Source organism: Glandiceps talaboti, chromosome 11, assembly GCF_964340395.1.
Source record: "Glandiceps talaboti chromosome 11, keGlaTala1.1, whole genome shotgun sequence".
Classification (NCBI taxonomy): Eukaryota; Metazoa; Hemichordata; class Enteropneusta; family Spengelidae; genus Glandiceps; species Glandiceps talaboti.
This window is the reverse complement of record NC_135559.1, coordinates 1578638-1606337: the sequence shown is the minus strand read 5'-3', so window position 1 is coordinate 1606337 and position 27700 is coordinate 1578638. Positions and strand designations below refer to the sequence as shown.

Below are 27700 nucleotides of genomic sequence, written 5' to 3'. Positions count from 1 at the left end.
CGGCAGAGGATAGTAGACGTTGTTCAGTGTAGTTGTTGTAAGTCCAATTTTAGCAATTATTTTGCCGATTTCGCCATTCCATGTTAGAATTTTCGTCAACTTATTGGTCAGAGGGGGCAAGGAACACACACAGGTATGTTTGGACACCAGTGCGAGTGGCTTACATGGCGAGCGCGTATTTTATTGAACGTTTTCCGTTCTGCAACGTGTACGTGTGTGTTTTATGGAAGCCATGTGTAGTGCATACTATTATCGACGTGGAACTGGGAAGTCCCGCCCTGTAATTTTTGGGTCGAGTTTTCCGTAAATTTAAGTAAAATTTATATCCTTTTTGGCAAAGCTGTATCGCAGAGTGGTGAGCTGACTCACTTAATGAGATTTTGAATATTTCTGTGTGACTCTTGAAAAAACTGAATTTTTCCGTTACATTTTGGCGGCTCATGCCGCACGTCTGTTGTGATCGATTAGTCTGGGTAGACATGCATTTAATTTATCGCAATTTGAAATTGTTTTGATTTTATGCGTGATAATTCTGGTTGAATTTGTAATTGAAAGAAATACTTCTGGTTTTGAGATTATATAAGTATCCTATATAATAGGCGTTGACCATAATTTATTTTCAAAATGGGAATTATCAATCATGAATGTGAATATTGTGTTGCATCTGTAACGCAGTTTGTTTTTGCCGCATTACTGTCGCTTCTACAGTGTCTGGTGTGTATTTGGCGTTGTGGTAATGAACCAAAAGTGGGTCATAATTTGGACTTTTATTTCGGCAAAAATAAAGACAGTATCTCGTGTGAAAGCATGTTCGGCTTGCATCACACGGGTCATTTCTGCAATCACCTTGACATTTTGACGTAATTTCTTTTGCCATCTACTAATAGTAATACAATATATCTAGCCAATGACTTTGGTACTTGTTTGTCAATGTTGTCACCTGTAATATTAGACAGGGCTACATTGAAAACCGCACGTACAAGTTACAACTGTCATTGTCACACAGGTGACATGAATATTCCCGGGGAATTTATTCTTGGGGACCTATCGATTTTTAAACGGAGATGTTTTGTTCTTCTGACAAAGAAATTTACATGTGAAAAAGCACTGGGGAAAGTGGAAAATGCCACGGACCATATGGTAGTTGGAATAGTCCACATGTACAGTACATGGCTGTCATTCTTCAATTATGATAAAATAAATGAAACACATCAGCTTATCTTTCATATCTGTCCTGATTACAGAAAACAGCTTACATGTTATTTCTGAGGCCAAGTAAGTTCAAGAAAAGAACGAGTTCCAACCACCAAAATCATCATTGACAAAGGTAAGCCTGCCCAAATAATGGTGAATATTTAGGTGAGGGTGCAAAACACATGGTAATGTTTATATTTGACTCCTGTGATGTAAATAAACTGTTAATGTATAATTTATCAAGAATGCTGTACAAGGGGCAAGGGTTGGTAATAACGCTAAAGGTCGCAATGAGGCATGATGTGAATGTGTGATTGTCTGAGTCAATCATGATAATGCACTGAGTTTGTTGTGTAGTCTGCCACATGTTAAGCAGAGGCCGGCAAGTGAATATAACCACTGTAACACAACTCCTAGCTTGTGAGATTTGAAGAGACAGTTCATGATTAAGTGTACTTAAATTGTCTATCCTAAAATTTGTCCAGTTCTACAGGTTTACTTGTACTTAAAATAAGTTCTTTGAAGAAATATTTGCATATCGTGGAATGAGAAACGAGGTTGGTCTACCTTCATGGAAACCTTTTGTATTTGGAGGCCTAGCTTCAATAACAGCAGAACTCGGTAGGTACTTTAAATTTTAGATGTTCTGTGCATTGTTTTTTTGCTGCTTGCCCTAAAACACTTGACAAGTGATGTTAGGAGTGATCTTGCTTCATTTCCTTGTATTTATGTACTGTTGAAAGCCATGACAGACCACCACCAGTCTAGAGAAGTGTATCATTATCATTCTCAGATATATTTATATCTTGTATGATTCATTTAATGATTTAGAATGACTGACTGACTGACTGACTGTCTATATTTTATCATGTTAGCACAGTTATATTTAAAGCCATACTTTGTTGCCTTTGATAATGGACTACAACTTTTATATATGACTGCAACTTAACCTGTACACAAGTTTTGTTCATGAGACTTCAGATAATGACAATTGATTTTGTGAATTTTTTAAATGTATGAATTTTTGAACTTGTGAATTATTTCTTGGAGGTGGTTTGTCTGGCTATTGCACTTTGAATTTATTGTTTAGTCACAACTAATTGGCTTCATGATACTAAAATTATTGATGATAAAACTGTAACTAAAAAAAGTAAATTAAAATTGCCCAAGAGTGCACTAATATGTTGCAAGGTTGCTCCTTAGCTTAGTATTGAATGATCCCATGCAAGTGAATGTTCCATACATGCTGGGTTAAGTTTCACTATGTCATATAGGCCTGGATCATCTGTTGCTGCATCATTCACTGGGTGCATACCATGGTTTCTGGTTGGAGTGTCTCGCCTACAGACCTGGATCCAGGCTGAGGGAATGAGACAAGTTGCAGGATGATGGAGGAAGTTGAGGATGATGTGCGTTTGCAGTTTTCTTCGTGAAGCGGCTGCTTGGGGAGGCTGTCTCTGTTAGTCTACCTTCGCAGTAATCCTTGTAACTTATTAACAGTAAGCCTACCGAATAGTTGTAATAACAATATGATCATTTTAGACGTGCGGGCTAGTGCAGTGCTAGGACTTTTCTGTGTGATGTAATTTTTTTTGTGGTGTTGATAATTTGATCGCGATCTTTATATCAGTGCGCTGTTCATGTAATTTGTTCCTACAGCATAATACCACTATCCACTATAAACTGGAGAAAGCACATCAATGTCAATCAGGAATAATAGGATCAGAAAAAATTACTCTAATTAACCATGGAAGAACAAAAATGATAGGAAATGGGAGCAAGGGAGTCAAAGTAGTATGCGTGAAAAGAAAGTGGGTGGGTGATGTGCAATATGAAAAAAATAAACAATATTCAGTGCTCCATTTTCAATGTGCTGCAATAAAATATACATTCTTAACTTTGTTTTGAATAAAGTGAGAATCGTGAATCAAGGAGAAATATTCAAATTTAAATTCCTAACTAGAATTATGTAGTTCTGAAACGCATATGAAATATATTGTGAGAATTGAAGCAAATTCATAAATGGAATTCTAAAATAATTTGTACTGTATTCAATGTATTTGTGTTATGTATATGTGTAAAGTAATCATGTCTAGAAATTGCTTGATAATATACTTACGTGTTGGATTTTTTCTGCTTACATTCGCAGGTACTTTTCCAATAGACACCACCAAAACAAGGTTACAAGTACAGGGCCAGCATTCATGTGAAGCCCATCTAAAGGAAATTAGGTACCGGGGCATGATACATGCATTCTGTAAGATCTCCAAAGAAGAAGGTGTCCGAGCTTTGTATTCTGGGTAAGTTTATTTTTATAACACTACTGATTCATAACAAATTGATGTGATTGTGAAGTTGCAAATAAAACAATTCTTTGGCTACTGGATATTCTGTAATAAACTTGATTAAAGTGTACTTTGAATAGTACATAGCTGGAAAGAAAAGTGACAACTTTATTGTGCAACAAAGTGGAAACCAATTATGAATACCCCCATAGGTTTAGAATGTTATCTTTTTCATTTTGACAGTATCAAAGCTGCCGTTCTGAGACAATCCACGTATGGAACCATCAAGATAGGTTGTTACCATTCTCTTAAAAGACTACTTGTACCCAACCCAGCAAATGATTCTTTGCCAGTTAATGTGTTGTGTGGTGTTTGTTCTGGAGTCATTTCTTCAACTGTAGCCAATCCTACAGATGTTGTCAAGGTAGGTTCACTCGTTGTATAGCTTGCGAGGTGGATGTAGTTTGTTGAACCCATAAGGTAATGCATTACAACAACAGCAACACCTGCATGTGATCAGTGCATGGGCCATGTCACTAGAAATTGACTAATGTGCCACATGACTAGCCAATGAGATTCTTGCATGTTTAGCATGCACAGGGAGAGTGGCACATTTGTGGTGTACTTTGGCCCACTTCACTAAGACTAAGAGAACAGCATGTGACTGCCCAACCTGTAACATTCTTCAAAGACAAAATTGTCACCCGAGAGAAATTGTTTAATATTTTTGTTATTCCTACTTTGAACATGCTAAAATATAGAAGTTATTTTTAAAATGATTAATATTTTGTATATTTCAGTATAAATAGTATGATATGGATAGATATAAATTTTTATATTTAGAGACCACATTTCATGCATGTACCAAGATAATTGATGGGAAATTGTCAAATAATTTATACTTGATTTGTTTTTGTAGATCCGTATGCAAGCCCAGCAGGCTAGTTTCACTGGTAGTGCAAACAGTGGAATCATTGTATCATTTCTAACCATATATCATCAAGAAGGAACCAGAGGCCTATGGCGGGTAAGTGTATAACTTTTGCATTAGCAACAGTGCTATGAAGCAGTGAATTTGTCTTGACATATAGTTAAACTAATAATGTAGCTATGCTTTTTTACAACATTGATCCCAGCTAAACTAAGAATACAAACCATTCGAATCCTACAGATGGAATTTTCTGTATAGATCCCCCTTTTCTTTAAAAAAATTGTTGTAGTTAGTACAGTGCAGCAAATCATTGAGAATATTATGTTTTTATTGTTTCAGGGTGTCAGTCCAACAGCTCAACGGGCAGCCATCATTGCAGGAGTGCAACTTCCAACTTATGATTGGGTCAAGACTGCAATTATTGAGCATCAACTGATGGGCGATACAATTTCAACTCATTTTGTGTAAGTGGTGTTCTAGACAATATTTTATAACTCATGCTGAATATTTTCTGTAAACATTGAAATTTTGTACCTCTTATAGTTCAGAATGGAAAGGGAAGCGTAGCTCAGTGGTCTAAAGCAAACACAAAAAAATCCCATATTGCTTAGATGAATCACACATTGTGATACCCACTGATCAAAAACCCAAACAGTGCTGTTGAGTTGTTGTTTGGTTTTGCTGTGCATTTGTACGTCAAGTCATTGTGTTAATGTTGGTTTTGATATGCATTTGTAGGTCCAGTATTGTAGCAGGTTTAGCAGCCTGTATTGCTTCCAACCCTGTTGATGTTGCAAAGACAAGAATGATGAATCAGAAGCAGCTTAAAGTGCATTTACAGAAAGCAGGACAAGACAGAAGACTCTACAAAAATACAGTAGATTGTCTGTTCAAGGTGAGATATAAAAGCTGTGCTTTGTTTGAAACAGAATTATCAGAAATAGAGATACTTACGTGATGCGTTTGTGTGAAAAGGTGCTTTTGGGAACAAATGATATTGATGGTGGAAACCTCTTCTGAAATACAAGGTAGTGTACCAACATGTACAGTAGTAATATTAGAATGTGTTGGAGCATATCCAATGAGACAGTCATACAGCAGTTTGCCCTAGATGTAAACAATATTCATCTGTAAATTTAGCTTTTTATTCTTGTGTAATTTCTTCAAAATGCTCAATCAATATTTGGATTCTCTTCCAGACTGCAACTACAGAGGGCTTTCGAGCTTTGTACAAAGGATTTATCCCAAGTTGGTTGCGAATGGGTCCGTGGAATATCATTGTATCCTTTCAAAGAAATAATTGAAAAACAACAGTTTTATTTGTCAGTAATCTCTAAAGCATTTATACTCTACAACTTGCATTTTCAATTTGAGAATTTGTGCACAATTATCAATATCAGTGATGGTGGCGAGCTCTGTTAAGTTTCATCTTGAAAGCAAAGTACATAGCTTCTGGGATCAAGAAATTACATACCAAATACAGTGGTTATTTATAATCGACAGAGTTATAAAGTTAGCCATGGGAATTCTAAATGCTAATTTCATTTCTCATTTCAAAATTGACATTTTTGAAGTACATTGTATATTCCTTAACTCTTTCACAGTTCTTTTTGACGTATGAGCAGCTGAAGAAACTGAATACAGTAGTTACACACAGTGATGAAAAATGGTGCTGAAATGGTTTCTACCGCTGACTGCCTTGTACTATAAAAGCAGCTGATGTAGGATCTATATGACAAATTTAGATTAGTTTTACACTTAGATAGGTTGTGAAATACCAGACATAGACTAATGAACCAAAGAGAACTAATATTTGTGCAATATTGGTATAATCCAAGCAGGTGTTTTGAACAGTACAACACTGATATGTTGTAAACAAGTTCCACCATTTCCAGTAACCTTGGTATGATCAGTTCTCGGCTATCCACAACATACTTTATTGTAAAAAGTCAGTGTTCTTGCCAAGATACATGACCCCAAAACAGGGGAAGTGTTAAACTTCCAGATTCCTACACCTTAGATTTGATGAGAATCCCTTGTATAATACCTGGGAATGTTAAACCCTCTTACCAACTTAAAAAACACTGAATTCGAAGTGTAAGTAGTTGTATTGGAGCCGTGGTTCATTGTCAATCCCACCATATGATGCTTGCCTTTACTACCTCGGAGTGGTCTCATGGTATATCACAACCTAGGTGACATTGGTCATCACTTTGTATACAGCAAACTTTCATGCTGTCTAACCACACTACTTTGGCAATCAGTATATAAAGCAACATTATACAATGATACGTTGTGGTATTCAGCCCTGTCAGTGTTTATAGCTGATAGCATGGCATGAATGTCTTATCATACAGACTACAGCAATAGTATGCCCCAGCAAAAGTATTATGACAGAGATGTCAGAGTTGTAGTTTTTACTCTAACAAGGTTTGTCATCTTCAACTGAAATGCAACCCTGTAAATAAGGTGCCAAGGCTGGTCGACAGCAGTGAAAATAATGTATGTATTCTCAGTGGTGATCAGTATAGATTATAGATAAATATATTTTCTGATGTAACCTTAGTTTTTTTAGCATAACTGAACACTGATGGAGTTCAGTAGGGCAATAGCCATCACAAAATGTCTGTGTGCGCTTGTGTGAATGACTTAAAGTCAAAAACTGTCAGACCAATTGCCTTGGTATTTGGTGAGGACATCTAAAACTTAAAAGTGTTATTCTGCAGATGTTCAAAACATTTTGACACAATTGGCCTGAGCAACCATGACCATGCCCTTAGCAACAACCGAATACCAGAATATTTTGCTAAAAAATTTTTTGCGGCAAGTGGGTAAATATTTTTTTAAGAATGTATGCAGATGTCCCACGGCAACAGCCAAAAGGTGATGTATATGGTAAAATTAACAACAGGGCTGGATAATTGGATAAACACTGGCAAATGACCACCTATTTAAAGCATGAATCAGCATGTGGATAAATACATTTTGGGTTGTTGTTTTTTAAAACCCTATCCAGTTGTAGTACAATGCCATTGGTGCTGATTTTCTACATTTTGCTGACAAAACTGTACAAGACTAATATTAATATAATGGACATATTTATATAAACTTCCAGTTGTAAGTTTTTTCTGTTTTGTATGTGTACAGTATTATATTGTTTAAACAATGCCAACTTTTTGTGTGCTATTGAGAGGTGTTTAGGTATTTTCATGACTTTTTTTATACTCAATCAATTTGAAAAATTGCAAAACATGCCAATGTCTGATAACATGTAAAATTTAGATGTTTATAGTATGGGATTGTAGTATATCAAACAAACGCAACACTCTCGGACATGTCTAATGAATTACTGAACGTGACATGACGTGCGACATGAATAAAGTTGGAATCTGTATTTCACTTCCAATGTACACAATCTGTTTGTGTGTGTATGGTTATGTTAACCCTTTCATGACTAGAGACGATTTTTAAATAATATGGGGACCCAATTTATATGAATATTTTCATATTACAATAATATTACTTTATTAGGAACTAACATTTCCTTAATTCCAGTCTAAAATGAAGTTGATATATGCCAAAAACTTACATAAAACAAGAATTTTGTCCACACAATTTTGGCGGGAATGTTTTCAGTATTGAAGGGGTTAATATCTAATGTCACTTTCTAACTTGACTTTCAACTTCAACATTCTTTTCTTTTTCCTGACTTTATTATATTTGGTCAGTATCTGTCTCTCAAATTTGAACACAAAGTGTTATATTTGGTCAGTATCTGTCTCTCAAATTTGAACACAAAGTGTTATATTTGGTCAGTATCTGTCTCTCAAATTTGAACACAAAGTGTTATATTTGGTCAGTATCTGTCTCAAATTTGAACACAAAGTGTTATATTTGGTCAGTATCTGTCTCAAATTTGAACACAAAGTGTTATATTTGGTCAGTATCTGTCTCAAATTTGAACACAAAGTGTTATATTTGGTCAGTATCTGTCTCAAATTTGAACACAAAGTGTTATATTTGGTCAGTATCAGTCTCAAATTGGACACATATTTGGTCAGTATCTCTCAAATTTGAACACAAAATGGGAAGTAAGCTGTGACCAATCACAATAAAAACAACTTTACCTACCAAACCATCTTTGATACATACAGAAAATGTAAATTTGGCATTTTCTTTCTTGTTGTCAGACACCACATACTTTATATACTCCTAATCAACGATTCCATAGTACACTGATGGGTACCAGAGTTAGAATGGCTTAGTGGCCAAAATACTAAATTGAGTAAAGTCTTTTGACCACTTAATTGACACCTAACCCACGCCAGTCAGAAACTCTGAAACCTTGAAAAAGTTTTATTCAAGACCTAAACTAATACTGAGTACTACCGACTACGAAACCTTGTCCCATACTTATTTTTAGTGACAGTCCTTGTTTCTGACAGGCCAGCGATATTAATCCCATGGTACCTTTTTGAAAACGGATTGTACTCGCAAAATTAATGACAATTTTTGGTTCTTTGATATTTCCCTTGCGTAACTAAACCATCAGAACTGTGACACTTTATTCAAATAATAAACTTTACTTTAATAATACTGGATGTGTTGTGTTTTTTTATGAGTGGCTAGGATCTAGGAAGAACTGTTAAGGTGTAGGAGATTACAGTATGCTGCCAAGTTAATTTGATCATTGGAATGAACTGGTTTGAGTTGATAAATGAACACCGGCATATACATAAAAACAAATCCAATGGACACATGTCCTTGTGATGTTCGAGCTTCATTGAAGCATGATGTTCATGAATATTAGGGGTGGTTCAGAAGTCTTGCTTGGAACGACAGTAGAAGGATCTTGAGTTATTTGTAGAAATAATTTCATGTCTTTACTGTCAACATGTATTTGGTATTGTAAATAATAGTATTAAAATAGGGTAGAGTGAACAGTATGACATAATGGCATGCTGTGGTGTTCGCAAGCAGGTCACCTTTTCAAAAGGGTAGATAGGCCGTCAAAATGCCGTCTCGACTGAACGACTATATTATATATCTCCCATGATTGGCTTGAACCATGCCAAACACTACAGATGTAGTTATTTAGCCCATATTCGTATTCATTGAGCTTTCCCTTGGCCTTGCTTTAGTCTCGGTTTGGGGAGGTCTCGTAGGCAGAGCCCCCAGGCGGTGAGAGTCTGAGTAACCGAGACAAGTGCCTTGCACGCTGGACATGATAAAGACGAAGGATAATTATCAGGTACTGTTGATGGCGCATGATCGAACGACCCAGAAGTTGTGTCGTGATCGCTCAAATGTTATTATCACGTTTTAATCGAGAAAAGCAATAACAGTACCTGTATAATCCAATTTTAAAATTGGTAACATTACGTGGTAACTTCTTTACAAGTCTGATAACTTTCAGAATTGTTACTATTAAAGTGTTAACTTGATTTATTTGAAATAGAGAAGACATATTTATTGTAAAATCTCTCAAAATAATAACAGATGCTTTTTTTGATGTGGACACAGTTTTATGATAAAAACCTTTACGATTTCTGAAATATAAGATAAATAATGGCCAATACGATGATGGCGTATGAGCATTGAGTTGACAGTGAACGGCTGAGAGGGAACAAAAGGGGTCAAGTTTGCATACCAATGACAACTATATGACTTACGCATGCGTTAACACTTCAAGTGTGTGAAAATTAGTGTGTGATAACTTGTGACGGGTTTGTAACCAACCTCTCTTGATCTCATTATCATTGGTAACGGTGGCAAATCAGTGTGAGATTTAATACCAGTGGACAATATGGACGAATTCAAGAAGGAATCACAGAAAAATCCTGCCGCAACAGCAAACCCTCTGTCATGGTTTCTTTCTTGGTAAGTAGGCGGTGTCTGTGTTCCCTAAAGTCATTCAAAATTAGTAGCCCAGTACGTCGAGAAGGGGGCGACATGATTGTGCGCTTTATGTATCATTCCGGATAACGCCAGACATATGTCTGAGATCGAGATTAAAGTTTACCTGCAGTAATGTTACGATAACTTTATATGAAAGGAATCGAATGTGACAAGTTATGTAATGGATAGGGACCAACGAGATACTGAGTATTCTGTACTGCGTTGTGTGCTCAATCTTTGACCTCGCACAATGTGAAACAATTCAAAGATTGACCGTTTTTAACGCACTGAAGAAATGGCTGAAAAGTGACATCCAGTCACTCTAATTGTTGACACTATGGCAATAGATCATCTCTTGTTCGTACTACAAGTCACCTTATTTGTTATTTGAATTATGATATCTTAAAGACATCAATCACGACCTCAGTATTAAATTTGTTGGATAGCGTGCTTAAATTATTCTGATGAGAGAACGGGTACTCGGAAAGCATTATTATCTACTGGTAAAAGATGGTAAATGTAGACCTATACGCGTTACTATATATATTAAAATCAAGTTAAAAACACGGGATATTTGGCGAAGTTTTGCTGCCTCACATGAGAGTGGATACAATGTCCATGAAACATATAGAAAATCAGTTTTGGTGCAAATGCATTGGTTTCAAGATTTTGTTGGTATAAACGATTTTTGACGTTGAGCATAAGATATGGTATGTATGCCAGTATTGTATTGTAGTTCATATGTTCGTTTTGCTATATCGTATAGGTGGCTGAATCCTCTTTTCAAGTATGGCTACACAAGGACACTGGAAGTCAAGGATATGTTTGAAATATTACCAGATGATGCAGCTGAAAAACTATCAAGTAATCTTGAAAGGTAGGCATAGAATTAATAATGGAGTAAACGTTGTATTCAGCGGCATGAGTTAGGAGTACAGGATCCCTTACAACGAAAATCCAGAAACCTGAAACAAAACTCCGCCTGGCTCGACAAAAAGCCTTACTAACATTGTGGAATTTTATCGTCTGAAATATTCAAGTGACTAAAATGTAACACTTGAAATCACCTCTTCTCGTGCCAGACGAAAAGCTTAAAGTGGCCATATGGATGAGGATTGGGTATTTATTTTGGATTTTTAATTTGTAAGACAATGTTATCATGGCGTCCTAAATGAAATATCAATATGAAACAACATATCCCAAATACTTGGTTGTAACTCAATAAATTGCAGGAGATTGATAAATATGTAAAATCTTTGTTATTGTACGTACAATAACAAACTTTTTACACACTTTTGAGCTTTTTGCACTAAATTGGGCTACAAACACAGACTTAGTCTATGTTGTTTCACATTGATTTTATATGTACAAAGCCATGATAAAACTGTTTTGTAAATTAAAAATCCAACACAAATACCCAATCCTCATCCATATGGCCACTTTAACAGAAGTTTAATTCGATTTTTGTCGAGCCAGACGATAAGATTTATCAACGTCTCTGAGATACTTGTTTGGTCCTGGTCAGATGATAAATATAGCAATGTTGGTAAGATTTTTGTTGAGTCAGACAATGTTTTGTTGCAGATTTCATGATTTCCATGGTCAAATATTTCAATAATTTTCTTTCTTACAATTAGGGAATGGAGGAAGGAACTGAATAAGTTAGACATTGGAGTAAAACCTAGCCTAGCGAAAGCCATTATTCGCATGTTTGGTTTTAAGTTTATGTTAAGCGGAATGTCGTTACTGTTTCAGGTAAGATATGATTCAATAGAAACTAGTTGTAAATTGGAATGCCTTCCGTATAGTATGGATTGTTGTTCCCACAATGTATGTTGCTATCTTAACATACACACAAAATTATATGAAATTTGAAGTATGTATAGGAAGCGTGCATTTTGTTACAGTAGATGTACCAATAACATCGATCGTGCCACAAAAAAATGCCTTCTACAAATTCAAAAATATGAAAAAATATGATATAATAATAGACACAGGTGTCAAATTTCATCATAACGTAAACGAACTATACACTGACATGTGGAGTCAATATCTTTATTTTTAACAAAGTTACAAAAAAATTGTACAATAAAGAATTAGATGAAAAATAGCCCAGATGACAACCTTAATTGAAACGCTATAATCACTCTGGTGTAATAGTACCTATTAGTATTGACCGATCACATTATTTTCCTAGTAATACATACATGGAGATGTTAATTTATGTGTCGTCTTCCTGTAGGAAACTCTTAAAGTCATGTCAGCACTGTTACTTTCTCAACTTATCAGCTGTTTCACACCTGCTTCAACCAAAACAAGAACTGACGCATTACTGTATGCAAGTGGTATATCTATTTGTACTCTCTTCCAACTGGTAGAACATCCACACAAGCTCTACGTACAACGAGTTGGAATGCGTATAAGAATTGCATGCTGTTCGTTAGTGTACAGAAAAGTAGGTACAACTTATTGTAACTGACTGCATTACTATAACTTATTGTAATAACCTTCTATGGACAGTAAAATACTACCATTCTGTCTATATGCAGGTGATATGACACATCTAGTGTGGATTATAAATTAATTATAACCCTAGTGTGTGTGTGTGTGTGTGTGTGTGTGTGTGTGTGTGTGTGTGTATGTATGTATGTATGTATGTATGTATGTATGTATGTATGTATGTATGTATGTATGCATGTGTGTGTATGTATGTATGTATGTATGTATGTATGCATGTGTGTGTATGTATGTATGTATGTATGTATGTATGTATGTATGTATGTATGTATGTATGTATGTATGTGTGTGTGTGTGTGTGTGTGTGTGTGTGTGTGTGCATGCGTGGTGCGTGTGCGATGTGTGTGTGGCTGTATGCATGTGAGTGTCTGTGCCTGTGTTCTTGCCTATTTATTTGGTATCAATGTATAGAAGTAAACGAATTTAATGAACTTTATATTTTTTATGACTCACGCAGTGATAATGTCTTCATTCATGTTTTGGTCTAGGCATTAAAACTTAGCCACACTTCCATGGTAGAAGCAACGACTGGAAAAATCGTAAACCTCCTCTCAAATGACGTTAATAAATTTGATAAGGTAAGTTTAAATTTCTCGTATGTCAACGATTGTATATAAATTTGTGTAAGTTTGGGGAGGAGAGTAGGGAAACTGTGTGTGTATGTGTGTGTGTGTGTGTGCGTGTGTGTGTGTGTGCGTGCGTGCGTGCGTGCGTGTGTGCGTGTGTGTGTGTGTGTGTGTGTGCGTGCGTGTGTGTGTGTATGAGTGTGTGTGTATGTGTGAGTGTGAGTGTGTGTATGTGTGTGAGTGTGTGTGTGTGTGTGCGCGCGCGCGCGTGCGCGCGTGCGTGCGCGCGAAACTGAAATCTTCCCAGATCTCAATTCTCAGGATTTTTACTGAGTCTTTGGAATATATCCTGTATGGTTTTGAATTATGTTTCAAACCAGAATAGACGGACACCGACATATTATATCATGATTAAAATTCAACTTTCTACTCGTGAATATGCAAATATACTAATCAATATGTACTTTAGAAGAGTAAATATGCAAATATACTAATTGATATCTTCTTTTAGACCAATAAATATTTAGATATGTAAGGAAGTGATGTCAAACCCACCTTCCATAAGAAAACGCCTTTGCAATTCACAGGTCACCATGTTTTTTCACTACCTTCTGGTGGGGCCGCTTGAATGCATCGCAGTGATGGTAATATTGTGGAGAGAGATTGGTCCATCCCTTTTCGCTGGTTTCTCAGTTTTTTTTTATTGTGATTCCAATTCAGAGTTTCATGGGTACACTGTACTCAAAAACCAGGTAAACAAATACCTGTTATGATTTGCAAAGATAACAGTTCAAAATGTTGACGCATTATGATTGGCTGAGGTGAGAGTTCAAATTGTTGACGCATTGTGATTGGCTGCGGTGAGAGTTCAAAATGTTGACGCATTCTCTTCATTTTATATTATGACAAACGTGTAGAACGCTTCAGGAATTGTGTACATTTATCAACACTTAGCCAGTATGACAACAAAGCACATCAGTACTTCTAATCAGAATTATTCTCATCTCTAAATTGTAATATTTACACACACACACACACACACACACACACACACACACACACACACACACACACACACACACACACATATATATATATGCATGCATGCATTCATACACATACATACATACATACATACATACATACATACATACATACGTACGTACATACGTACGTACATACATACATACATACATACATACATACATACATACACACACACACACACACACACACACACACACACACACACACACACACACATTGTCATTATAGGGCCACGACAACTATACACACAGACCAGAGAATTAGAATTATGAATGAAATTATCTCAGGAATGAGAGTTATTAAAATGTACACCTGGGAAAAGCCGTTTAGTGAACTAATAGGGAGAGTTCGAAGGTTAGTAATTATCAGATGTTTAGCATTCTGTTAATGTATGACGATTCAACATATATTTCGATATAACATGGCTAAGCCTGATTTGAACATTATCTATATAGAATGACCATCATTTCGAATTCTTTTGAGTGTTGGATTTAAATGTGAGTGTATGACATTAAACTGGACAGGGTGAGTCAAAATGATAGTACATGCCATATATGTAATTATTGCATCATTACAGGAACGAATTTAAATACCTCCGAAGATTTGCTGACTATGTGGCTATTCACAGAGGTTATATGGAGTGTCCGCAATTGGTGGTTCAGTTGTTCATCTGTATGGCTATTCTACTAAATGGAAATGTCCTCTCACCTGAAATAGTTTTTCCAGTGTGTATGCTGATATTCAATATAAGGACTGCAACGATTCTATTTATGCCAGTTGCCGTCAGAGACCTGATGTTAGGACGTCTTTCTGCCTCAAGGATTGAGGTTAGTCACAGACATTTGTTTGTTTTGGGCTGTTGTCTTGATTTGGTTTAATTAATTTGGGAATAGGTATACACATTAGGTTTGATGTGTTATGGGCACAATGCTAATTATCATAAGTTACAGATGATTTCCGAACATTTGCTGAATTTAAGGTAATTGCCACTTTTAGGCAAAAAGTAGGCCACAGTTCGTCATAAATTACTGCCAGAAATAGTTTTTCCTTCAAAACGTTGTACTGGGTTCAGTCTTCTCTATACAAAGACAAAGACAACATTAAGGTATCCTTTTGGCAAACATACACCAAACCCAAGTATATTTCTGGTCAGGACAGACGTAAATAATTGTTTTTTTTTTATCAGGCAAGGAACATTCTTGGTTATATGTCTTTCTTTAGTAAATATGTCTGATGTTTACTTTCCAACTTTGCACCCCAACTCTCGTTATGTTAGCTAGATTCATGAATATAAATTACTTTGAAAATAACAGAGACATTTCATATCTTACAGACTTGCAAGATTTCCGCCAATTCAAGCTTATTGTCACATGATTGCTTTGGTACCTATCCTTTCCACCCCCTGCCCTGCCCTGCACATTTTTACAACCAAAGTCGATCTGTAAAAACCCTAATAATTATCATTTAAAGTTCTTTTCAGAGACAAAGGCGTGGGTCGAGTTATATTTTGTCAGAGTTCTGGGTTTTTACTTTAAAGAGGCATGCACATTTATAGACGCCGCTTTACAGTAAATTACAGAGTTTACCTTCGTTAATTGCCTTTGATATATACTTGTCATTACCAATACTTTGATATTTCAGACATTTCTGTTATTGGATGAGTTGGATAAGTTAGATATTACAAAGAACAATAATGTACGCGTACAATCAAATGAATGTGAAGTGAGAGCTCGAAATGTGACAGGAAGCTGGGATGCAGTGAGTAATACTTCATGGGTAAATAACCCTGGAGTGGAATTATATCTAATACAGTAACCGCAATTTATCATGGTCTTATAAATGGCATAATTTATTATGTAGGCACACCAATATAGGACAAAGAAAGTTGCTATCTAGTTCTTAATCTTCAAATAACGAGTGTGACAGAAATGTAAAACAAATTCTGCCTAATAATAAAAAAAACATCTACAACATAGCAACAAATCTCTTTTATTCTTAATTTTTAAATTAAATACCCAACAAAATAATTGGACTTCATATTTTTCAAGAAATAATTTTTTTAATTGTCGAGATGATTGCAGTAACATGATATAACATGAATCTATGAAAAAATAGACCAAAAGCTTGTTTGTATCCGATTGAAATTTGGATTACGATTTACAATATGTGTCGACTAATAATATTCATTTAAATCTTCATTCTTATCATCCTTTTCAGAATTGTGATACTCCAACGTTAAAGAACGTTACTTTTGACGTGAAACCAGGACAGCTAATGGGTGTAATCGGTCCAGTTGGTGCAGGAAAGGTACTATGTAACAGTAGAATCTCGACTCTGGCCTGTAATCATAAAACTACAAACGTTTGTGGTAACCATGTCTACTTATTAGATTTGGGATAAAGATAATGTTTGGTCAAAATGCATCATGCTCACATACCTTTCCCAATGTACATCACCAGTCATCTTCATAAATACTGGATGTCATAATGATCGTTTTCGCTACTTTTTGTCAAAGAATGCTGTCATGATATTTACCATGATGTTAAGACCTGAAACATTGTTTGGTTCCGCTTACCCGACCCCACCTAAATTTTCACTGCCGACCCTAAACCTTTTTTTTTTTTTTTTTTTTTTTTATGTATTCAACAATTAAAATAATAAAATCGCGAAAATTGTGAAGTCTCCCATGAAATAGCGGATGAGTAAACTGACATCAACTTAAAAGACAATATAAAAATGCAAAATGTTCCTCCAATCTGTAAAAGCTGTACATCTGATGAGAAGAAACCAATAACACTGAGACCATAAGGAAACAACGGCAAACATAATTACCTACCCCACCTATTCTAAAATCGAGCTTAATCGGAACCACACAACTTTTTATGCCTAATAAGGGAAAATTTATTTAAAAAGAAAATCCAATCCCCATATAGGTTAAGAATTTACCTTTATGCAGGGAATATTAATGATATGAACTGAATATTGAATAATTGTTATCATTTGTCGTAAATCGCCATGTGGCAATTGGTGGTTCAGTTGTTCATCTGTATGGCTATGTCTTGTTTTTGTGTATACTTACAAACTAATTATGAATCTCTGTGTACATGTATGAAATAAGTCCTCCCTACTGATGGCATTACTTGGTGAGTTGCCTGTCAATAATGGTATCCTAAAGGTCAAAGGTAAAGTGGCGTATGCATCCCAGCAGCCTTGGGTATTCTCAGCATCACTCAGACAAAATATCTTGTTTGGTATGGACTATGATAAGAAGAAGTATGACAAGGTTATCGAGTTATGTGCGTTGAGAATGGTGAGTTACCTACCATAACACGAAAAGTATTACATACGATCTAAAAGAAATATATGACATTTTTATTTCTTGCATAAACCAGTAAAGTTTCTGCGCTAGTTTGAGGTTTCGTTGAAGATTTTTGAGGGCAGACTAATATGACCAAGAAAATCAATCTTTGAAGACAGACTAATGTGACCAAGAAATCAATCACAAGTATTTGTATATATCTTTGTCACTCCCATAGAAATAGAGGACATCGACAGAAATTCTATGATGTTCTTTGTGTGTCAATACTTCTTGCATAATTGCATCGCAAATTAGAGACGTTCAAATATTGATTTTGATTGATTGATTGATTGATTGATTGATTGATTGATTGATTGATTGATTGGTGCATTTGCATATTATTATATCAGCAATTTAGTTTTTTGTGTATATCATGCAAATATATTTGAACTGAAAGAGTGATCTTTCCACGTATTGTGGTAATTGTCAGATTCAAAAATAAGATTGTTTTGATATGCAAGTTTTTATTTTAAATTATTCTGTAAAGTCGTCTAATGCATGGAAAATATCCACAGACTTACACTGTGACATTGCAACTTCTATCCACTATCAGGATATCCAACGTCTACCAGACGCAGACCTGACTATGGTTGGAGAACGGGGCGTGACCTTAAGTGGAGGTCAAAGAGCAAGGGTCAATCTAGCAAGAGCAGTATATTCAGATGCTGACGTATACCTCCTTGATGATCCACTTAGTGCTGTAGATTCTGCTGTAGGAAGACATCTTTTTAACAAGTAACAAATTGCTAAATATAACACGATATCGTTTGTTGAAACCGTATATGAATATAGTCTCTCTCTCTCTCTCTCTCTCTCTCTCTCTCTCTCTCTCTCTCTCTCTCTCTCTCTCTCTCTCTCTCTCTCTCTCTCTCTCTCTCTCTCTCTCTCGGATTGAGGTTGGTCACAGACATTTGTTGGTTTTGGACTGTTGTCTTGATTTGGTTTAATTAATTTGGGAATAGGTATAAACATTAGGTTTGATGTGTTACGGGCACAATGCTAATTATCATTTCTCTATCTCTCAAAAAAAAACCCAAAAAAACCCCCAAAACCAAACAAACAAACAAACAAAAACACAACACACACACACACACACACACACACACACACGCAAAAAGAACAACTACAACGACAACAACAATTCGTGTGATCATATTAAAATGTATTCTGCATTAATTTACTGTCCATTAAAGGTCTTGATTTTCAGGTGCATTCTTGGTCATCTATCCATACCAAGTCAAGTAAATCATCACCAATAATTATCGTTTGACTTCCAGGTGCATTCTTGGTCACCTGTCCAGCAAACCTTGTATACTAGTTACTCACCAACTCCAGTATCTGACAGCTGCTGATAACATTCTCATACTAAAACAGGTGACTGTTTATTTCATAAATTTAGCAAAGAGACGTGACTAAACTCATATAAATGAAACTCTGATTATGATGAATGTTTATACTTATCACTATGTTTGAGGTGTTGAGTACAATGGCGTAATCCATCAAATGGAATGACGTCACTAGTTTGTAATGCAGATCGAAGACACTCGCTGGAGGTCATACCTCCACCAATGCAGTATGCACCATAAATTATTGTTTTAAAACCTGCGCAAGCTGTAAGTGGGGATGAATTCTTCGATCATAGAACCTACAATTTACTCATTGCAAATAATTAGAGATTTATATCAATATGTTGAAATCGTGATTTATTGGGGTGCTGATTTTTGGGTGCGGACCCAGGATTACATTACAATTCCATTGGTGTGTATTGCTGACTAAGGTACATTTATAGGTAATTTCTGACATTACAGAGGTTTGAGTTACCATGGTAATCTTACTATGGTAAATAGTCATATTCTGATAGAAGTAATTCATTCATTAGGGTTTTCTCCTATTGCTTTATAGGGGGGAATAGTTGGAAATGGCACCTTCGATGAACTGTTGGCCAGTGGTGTAGACTTTGCATCTTTGTTGAAAAGAAGCGATGAAGACACTCCTAAAATGAGACCTGTTTCCTTAATGGATTCATCCACAAACCTTACAGAAAAACCCAATTCAGATTTTAGTCCCTCAAATATAAATGCCTCGATGCATTCTTTGAACTCCATCAAATTACAAAGTGTAAGTTACATGCACCAACAAGCAATAATTCTTTCAGGCTTATGAATTAAACATCTTCCTCTCATTTGAAATTCATATTTGCAGTTATAAAATGGTACAATATGTCTCTATATGAAATAACATGTTAATAATCTATTTTACAGACAGGAGAACTTGTTGCTAGGCAACAAGAAGAAGATAAAGCAGTTGGCAATGTGGGATTTAATGTCTACAAATGCTACTTTATGGCTGGGTGTAGCTTGTGTGGGTTCATAATGCTTATAGCCACTAATCTTATTGCGCAGGTGAGTTTACATTGTTTAAAAATAGATATATTGTAATAGGTAACTGAATGATTTGCTATTGGTCAATATCCTTACAATACCAATGACAGTTATGAAAGAAAGATACAGCAAGGGTGTTTATAAATATGTCTTCAAATATATTTGATTGATCGGTAGTATAACTGAGTATAACCGAGGGTGATACTTTCATGGTTTTGTACTACCTGTTTATAGATGTTGACCTTTGACATCTATTCAGAACTGATTGTGAGGGTAATTTACATGACTTTTTCCTCTTATATTTACAACCTACAGGGAATACTAACAGCATCGGGGTTTTGGTTATCAATATGGGTAACCACAGAGGAAAGAAAACATGCAGCTTTACTATCACTACTTGATAATAGCACAAACCAGGTAAATTGATAATAAGGCACATGAAGATTATTCCCAGGGGTCTTTCCCAAATATGCCTAACCCCCTAATTATTGTAATATAATTATTTTGATGTTATATAGTCAAAGTATTATGTTTCATAGCTTTTTGTTTTAGATGCTAAATAGGAAATATATGTAAGGCCAGAAAAAAAAATATATGTAAAGGAACGTATGCACAGATCAGTAATGTGCTGGCAAATTTTTATAAAAAATATTTTCAACGTTGTTCATTTTCGATAATTTGCAAAAATAATTAAATTGTGACATGTTTTGTATTTGTCGAGTCGTATGTATCATAAAATTAATGTTTTATGGATGATTGACGAGTTCCAGAACATGTTTTTATTTTCTTCTTTTTTCAGACAAATTATTTAGGATATGAGAGCTCACTTGATTTTGATACAACAACAAACATCTTGATTTATGCCACTTTCATTGCCGGAGTTTTAATCTCTGGATTAATCAGATCTTTCGCTATCATAAGAACGGGTGTCACTGCTGCTAGAAATCTACACAACAAAATGTTTGCATCAATAATCAGAGCTCCAATCTACTTCTTTGATACCAATCCAGTTGGTAAGTTAATACCATACCATACCATACTTGTCATTACATTGGTTGATATGATGATATGAATATGATCACGACTGAATCCTTGTCGGCAGTAGCTGGACGTCATCGCCCTATGCTACGAAAGTCTAGCTAGTAACATGGGAAGCCAAAAACAGCACATATCCTATAGTTATACAACGCGAAACATCAATGGCTCTGCAGTAACATATCCCCCGCTATCTCTTCCTAGTAAACATTCCTTGACAGTTACCTGAACTTGGATTGGACCAATCTGCATGCTCAAGTTCAATAATTTAACACCTCCCTTAGATCAAACACCTGTTCGGCTATTTTGCCATAGAACGCTAGCAAATTTACAATACATCAATCCCAACTCTTCAAAAATTGCATGCCTCATTCATCCGCCAAGGTAACACACACAGACACACACAGACACACACACACACACACACACACACACACACACACACACACACACACACACACACACACACACACAAGGAAGGAAGGCTCATTGTCAGTTTTCTCATAAGTTTTCTCAATTTTGCAGTATTGTCATTTTCAGAATGATGTTAGAATTCCTTACAAGACAAATATTGAAAGTTGATTGAGATTGAGGAGTGTTTTATTTTTGACATTGGTTGACAGGTCGTATTCTAAACCGATTTTCTAAAGACATAGGATATATGGACGAATGGCTGGCTTTGAAGTTCTATAATTGTGTTCAGGTATGACGTCACTAACATAAACGTTTGATGTAACGTTTTAAATTTCAATGTTTTAATTGTACATATTGTCCTTAAACTGCTATACAAGTAATTAAAAGCCAACACCACTCCAGGAAATAAAGACAGTTGAATTAACAAAATGTAGCAAGAAATTGCTGTCTTGCTATCTTAAAGTGTAAATGACTTGTGCAGTTTCTAATTGGTATTTGTGTGGTTGTTAACACTAACATGAATAGGGACATAGAATCGTTAACCTTTCAATCATTGTTTATAAATCATCACCAGGAGATTAAAGTATCAGCTCTACATCTGTACCAATAAATCAAGTAACACTTTGCACGAGTAACAACACGGTCGTATGAACGAGTAACAACAATCCCACAAAAACACAAGCATATGACCATATATGGTCAGTCAATTTCATTAGCATAATTTAATCACTTTTTTTTTATAATTTCAGACTGGTTTTGAAGTTCTAGCTGTGATCGTTGTAGCATGTGTTATAAACCCATGGCTGTTTATACCAATCATACCACTGATAATACTATTTCTGTATCTCAGGCAATATTATCTTGCCACATCAAGAGATATAAAAAGACTAGAAGGAGTTAGTAAGTTGGACACATCTCAATAGATTGTGCTATCTGAAAAACTTTATAATTGGTGGCACGGCGTGTAGGCTTTCACATAAGTTGTGTATTTATTGTTTGTTTGTTTGTTTGTTTGTTTGTTTGTTTGTTTGTTAGATTGTTTACTAAAGCTTTTTCTTTACACTATTTCTTTGATGGTTTATAGCAATGATTTATATTTGTTATATTTCCCATTGCTTTGGCATTTGTGGCTGTAAGACACGTCTTTCTTCTCTACAGTGCTGTGCCCCATTCATTCCAATGTATTCTAATGTCAATATACAATGTATAATATTCATCTATATTAACTGCAGCACGAAGTCCAATATATTCTCATCTATCAGCATCTCTACAAGGCCTGTCTACCATACGTGCTTTTAATGCTGAAAGTATATTTACCAGAGAATTTAATTCTCACCAAGATCTGCACACCGAAGGCTGGTTTCTTTTCCTGGCAAGTAGTAGATGGATAGGGGTCCGTATCGACTTACTGTGTGTTTCTTTCGTTATTGCAGTGGCGTTCTCTTCTGTTCTGGTTGCAGAAGGTAAGTACAACTTGGTTGGGGGAGAGGTGTTTTTTTATTGATATCCTTGACGATTGCAACACAGTGTTTACAATCAATGACAAAGAATGAATTGTGAAGTGAAGTAAATACATGTAATCCAAATTTTTACAATTGATGCGGTCTCATGAGTACTAAAATACACACAACATAAAATACTAACCTGAGAGCTTTCAACTGCAAGTGTCTGTCCGAGTCTTGCTCACTCTATAGATGACACTGTTATGATGACGTCACAGTTTCCATCATGGATGCTGTCTCGTTTGCTACACTGCCTTGAAATATTTCATTGACAGGATTAAATGGCGGACTGGTTGGATTATCATTAAGTTACTCTCTTACATTGATGGGAATGGTTCAGTGGTGGGTAGTGGAAAGTGCTGAAGTTGAAAACCAGGTACCTAAACTATAAAATCCCTTCTCCGATATCAAATTGTTGTAGAACGACCTGATTCATGTAGGATTCCAAATCAAAGAGATCTTTTGTAAATGTAAAATGTGAATTGGGCATAATCATTTGATTAATAGTACGTACACCACTCCATAAATTATTAGCCGGACACTGAACTATGCGAACAGTTCATTGACACATACATACATACATACATACATACATACATACATACATACATACATACATACATACATACATACATACATACATACATACATACATACATACATCCATCCATACATACATACATACATACATACATACATACACACACACACACACACACACACGCATACATACATACATACATACATACATACATACATACATACATACATACATACATACATACATACATGCACCCACGTACGTACGCACACAGACAGAGAGAGCCAGCCAGACAGACAGACATACACACACACACACACACACACACACACACACACACACACACACACACACTTAAACACAAATTCTACAAGTCAGTTTTCATTTTATATCTCACAAAAACTTCTCCAATAAACGTAACATCCACATTCCATTGTACAGATGACAAGTGTTGAAAGAGTGTTGTCGTACAGTAATATTCCTTCAGAAGCTCCACTTGAAACAGAAACCAAACCAAACCCAGGCTGGCCAGACCATGGTGTCATAACGATAGAGGGCGCTCGTTTTAAGTATTCAGATGACTCACAGTATGTACTTGAAGATCTTAATGTATACATCAAAGGCAAAGAAAAGGTGGGGTAACCCGTTCTCAATAACTCAAATTAAATCAAACTGAGTTTTGGGCCCGCACCCAAAAAATCAGTGCCCTAAACAATCACGATTTCAACCAGTTACTACACTACTACTCGACCATTGATTAACATGGACAATGCCTAAGTATTGGTATTTAAACAATTTTCAGTGAATGCATTTTGGTTGTTTGATCGAAAATGATTTTACAGTTACAAACTAGTTTGAACATGGCAACAGATTCAATACCAAGTTTTCCCTCAAGATTTAAACTTGTCCTTACACCATTCACGGATAATATTGACCACTAATAACAGCTACAATGTCTTTCTAGTAGTAACTTACCTTTTTGTAGTCAATATATCTTTGGTAACTCGATGGAAAAAAATGTCCTAGTTGCAGCGTTAAATATTCTCTTTGAAAATTCTTCTAATGAGTGTTGTAGAAGATAATGTCATTTGAACACCACAGAAAAATGTTTTATAAAGACATCGATACATTTTAAAACGTGCACATGAAAGTAGCTAACCTTTCGTGTTCCTTCATTGCAGTCATTTCATCTATACTCTTCGATATGTTTCCTTTTAGGTTGGCATTGTAGGAAGAACAGGTGCTGGTAAAAGTTCTCTGATATCCATGTTATTTCGTATGTCAGAACCTTCTGGTGTTATAAAGATTGACGACGTCAACATAACTGAAATCGGATTACATGATTTAAGAAGTAAAGTATCAATCATTCCACAGGTATAGAACAAGAACTCATACTGTCAAACTCCTTCTTAAAACAAATTATTGGTTTTGGTTATTATTTTAACTTGTTGCCAAGGTCTCCTAGTATAGTTTACTAGTGAAATTATATCACCATTGGAAGTGAATGCTATATTGGACTACACTCCAACAGAATTTCCCTTCATTTTCGGACAACGAATTACACTGTTGCCTTCTGTCAATTCTTTGATTGGTTTTTAAATATCCCTTACAATCCTTTCCCAGTAAACACAAATCATAAATTTAAATCATTATTCTTATGGTGTTCAGTGAATATAGTACATTATTTAGATGAAGTACACGTAGTGTATGATTTACCTAGGATCCAGTCCTGTTTTCTGGAACACTTCGTAAGAACTTGGACCCGTTCAATGAACACCAAGACACAGACCTGTGGAAGGCTTTAGAGGAGGTAAGACTGTCATACCTATAGATTAATTGTACAAATTCCACATTTTCTTTCGTCATCATACATATCTGTGAAATAAAGTTCAAGGAGTGAAATGTATCGTTTGCGTTTCCACAACTGCACCTTTTATTTACCGTACTAAGCTTTCTGATGAGAAACTGTCTTTTTTACATACAATGTGTACATTTAATTACGTCATCAGGTGCAATTAAGCAGTGCAATAGATGAATTACCTGGAGGGCTGGAATCAGAGATTGTTGAATCAGGAACAAATCTGAGTGTTGGTCAGAGACAGTTAGTGTGCCTAGCCAGAGCTATTCTACGAAATAATAAAATACTTATCCTAGATGAAGCAACAGCCAACGTAGATCCAAGGTAAGTCACGTGATGCTATTTCCAAAAGTTATAAATTAATTCTCTGCAAATTTCATATTCACGTTTTTTCTATTCTCAGCTAGACTGTATCATTTATATATTTGAAATTACTATGATTCATAGAAAGGATTTATGATAACATTTATATCCCCCTCATAATGATGGCATCCTTGAAATGTTATAAAGCTGGGTTGACAGGTGGTTGGTCTAAGGCTGTGTTGACAGGTGGTTGGTCTAAGGCTGGGGTGACAGGTGGTTGGTCTAAGGCTGTGTTGACAGGTGGTTGGTCTAAGGCTGGGTTGACAGGTGGTTGGTCTAAGGCTGGGTTGACAGATGGTTGGTCTAAGGCTGGGTTGACAGGTGGTTGGTCTAAGGCTGGGTTGACAGGTGGTTGGTCTAAGGCTGGGTTGACAGTGGGTTGGTCTAAGGCTGGGTTTTCTGATAGGTATGTTATGTAAAAGACCACTTCTATGGTCACCAGTGTAGTCATATTTCACGATAGGTGTAATAAGTACAAAAACTTAATGAAAATAATTGTTAGTAATCATAACGAGTTCAGCAACTTCGCTATTTAAGAACTTGGTGAAATTTTAGAAGACAATTACGGAAATCAAGATCACAGACTCAATGTTATGTGATACCTTAAGACATGAAACCACTAAATGACTTTAACACTCATAATATTTATGAAAAAAGTACCATCCGAAGAAGAATATTAAAACATTCCTCATATAAATACATTTAGTGAAATTGACCGGTAATATAATTATCTGACAGTGAAAAGTCATCCTTTGAGTACTCAATTCTTCATTCTATTTAGAATTACATTACCCCTTCTTTATGTGGTTGTCATGTTATCACATTATATTAGCCTTATTGTATGAGACTATAACTTTGAACGTTGACCCCTACAACTCATTCATTTCCTAGAGTAGCCTGACCTCTGTATTTTCAAAATATTACTATGTCAAGTTGTGACCTCTGACCTCGAAGTGCTATTTTATGAATATGATAGGACTAGAAAGTGTTTCATGCATTCGTGTAAATCTTCAAAGGAAACTTTTCTATTTTGTTACGTGTAAGTCGATTGGCTTTGTAGGGTCAATGTGCAAGCAACGAGTTTCTTGTCTGTTCAACGATTTCATTCTCTTTTGCATCTTTTCAGGACAGACACACTAATTCAGAAGACGATACGTAGCCGATTCCACCACTGTACAGTACTAACCATTGCCCATCGTCTTAATACTGTCATGGACTCAGATAGAATACTGGTATTAGACGAGGGACGTGTTGTGGAGTTTGATGAGCCTCACTTACTACTACAGAACCCAAATGGTCATTTATATAAATTTGTACAACAGATGGGTAATGCCGAGGCTAATAATCTTCATGACGTTGCCATGGATACCTATCAAAAGTCTCATCAAGATGATCAACTGTCGCGAGAGGCTGATCATGAAGAGTTAGTACTGGAATCAACTGTGTAAAAGATTTAATTGAATGTTAAAACTGTATAATTGTTTTAAGTGCGTGCGTGCGTGTATGCACGTACGTGTGTATACTTTTTATATGCATGTATATCAATGATTGGATTGTCCAATGATAACTTGATAATTACTGTGAGAGTGAGCAGCTGACGACTTTTCGTAAACATAAATATCGATTGTCCTAATCTTCATATCGGTCTCGTACGTCATTCTGGTGACAAATAGAACAACGTTGACTGATAAAACTATAATGGATGTATGTTTAGTGTCTGTTTGTTCTCTGCGATACAGCGATACAGTTACATCTAATGTAGGACACTGTAAGTGGAAGGTGTCAGCCTGCAACTGGACTTTCTTGTTAA

General features: G+C 35.7%; 1 protein-coding gene and 1 pseudogene across 3 annotated transcripts; both read left to right on the top strand.

The window, feature by feature from the left end:
* LOC144442843 (kidney mitochondrial carrier protein 1-like) lies at window positions 1–7809 on the top strand. 3 transcript variants are annotated; one of them, XM_078132227.1, is made up of 11 exons: window positions 1–133; window positions 1245–1327; window positions 1680–1815; window positions 2469–2693; window positions 3344–3494; window positions 3723–3903; window positions 4399–4506; window positions 4750–4874; window positions 5149–5305; window positions 5610–5690; window positions 6015–7809. In XM_078132227.1, exons 5-11 carry the CDS (start codon window positions 3436–3438, stop codon window positions 6084–6086), a joined length of 783 nt encoding a protein of 260 aa, XP_077988353.1. In that variant the 5' UTR covers window positions 1–133; window positions 1245–1327; window positions 1680–1815; window positions 2469–2693; window positions 3344–3435; the 3' UTR covers window positions 6087–7809. The 3 variants fall into 3 exon arrangements, with proteins under 3 accessions (XP_077988353.1, XP_077988350.1, XP_077988351.1); XM_078132224.1 differs by lacking the exon at window positions 2469–2693; XM_078132225.1 differs by lacking the exon at window positions 2469–2693 and having other exon boundaries at window positions 13–37.
* Window positions 7810–10216: 2407 nt separating this feature from the next.
* On the top strand, window positions 10217–27338 carry LOC144442643 (ATP-binding cassette sub-family C member 4-like; annotated as a pseudogene).
* Window positions 27339–27700: the final 362 nt, after the last annotated feature.